The following is a 1,059-nucleotide window of genomic DNA, read 5'->3' as shown; positions in this document are numbered from 1 at the left end:
TGCTGCGCCAGGTGCCTCATCGGGGCACCCTTCGCCTCGCTGGTGGCCACCGGCCTCTGCTTCTTCGGGGTAGCGCTGTTCTGCGGCTGCGGGCACGAAGCCCTCACGGGCACCGAGCAGCTCATCGAGACCTACTTCTCCAAAAACTACCAGGACTATGAGTATCTCATCGATGTGTAAGTACCCCGCTCCCGTGCGGCGCCCGTGCGCCCAGGCAGCGCTCCTGCACCCGTGCATTGCTCCGGCTCCGGTGCGCCGCCCTCGCACCGTGCGCCGCCCTCGCACCGGCGCCGGGCACCTTTGCATCTAGGTCTTGCGCCGGGCCAGGAGGAGGCATCCGGTGCTGCAGCCCCCCCGGGGCCGTGGGGCGGCTCGGCCCCGGCCCCACTGCGGCGGGCAGAGCCCCGAGCGGGCGCCGCAGCCCCGGCGCTGCGTAGGACCCCCCTCCCCTCCACCCCCGGGCGCCCCGGCGGGGGGCCGCCGGCGGCTCCTTTCCCTTTTCACGCCTGTTTTTATCTGACCCTCGCTAGGTGCGATGGATAGCGCCGGAGCCCGGGCGCGCGGTAGGTAGGGGGGCAGCGGGCGGAGGCTGCCGCCTCCGCGCCGTCCCGCGCCTCCGCTTCGCCCCCATGCCCGCGCGGCGCCCGGGGAAGGGTCAGCGGCGGCCAGGCCGGCCCGGCGGCAGGGCGTCCCGCGCCGCTCAGCCTCCGCCGCCCTCTCTCCCTCCTCCTCCTCCTCCTCCTCCTCCTCTCTCCCCGGCAGCATCCACGCTTTTCAGTACGTCATCTACGGCACGGCCTCCTTCTTCTTCCTCTACGGAGCCCTGCTGCTGGCCGAAGGCTTCTACACCACCGGCGCCGTGCGGCAAATCTTCGGGGACTACAAGACCACCATCTGCGGCAAGGGGCTCAGCGCAACGGTAACCGGGGGCCCGAAGGGGAGGGGAGCGCGAGGCCCCCAGCGAGCTCACTCGCTGCAGCGAGTGTGCCAGTGTTTGGGAAAGTGGCTAGGACATCCTGACAAGGTGATCTTAACCGGGGTTCGGCGTCTCCATCCATC

At 71.1% G+C, this 1,059-nt stretch overlaps 1 protein-coding gene across 1 annotated transcript in view; it reads left to right on the top strand.

Moving 5' to 3' along the window:
• Positions 1–3: 3 nt before the first annotated feature.
• LOC146600252 (myelin proteolipid protein-like) overlaps positions 4–1,059 on the top strand; it is a gene marked incomplete at its 5' end in the record, with an annotated part of 5,450 nt that continues 4,394 nt past the window's right edge. The window contains 2 exons of the mRNA XM_085326003.1: positions 4–176; positions 763–1,046. Coding sequence (XP_085182129.1) covers positions 4–176; positions 763–1,046 — 457 coding nt within the window. The remainder of the gene's footprint in view (positions 177–762; positions 1,047–1,059) is intronic.

The sequence above is a fragment of the Rhea americana genome, unplaced genomic scaffold, assembly GCF_003343005.1.
Source record: "Rhea americana isolate MKP2758 unplaced genomic scaffold, rheAme1 scaffold_125, whole genome shotgun sequence".
Lineage (NCBI taxonomy): Eukaryota > Metazoa > Chordata > Aves > Rheiformes > Rheidae > Rhea > Rhea americana.
This window is presented reverse-complemented; position numbering and strand designations above follow the sequence as displayed.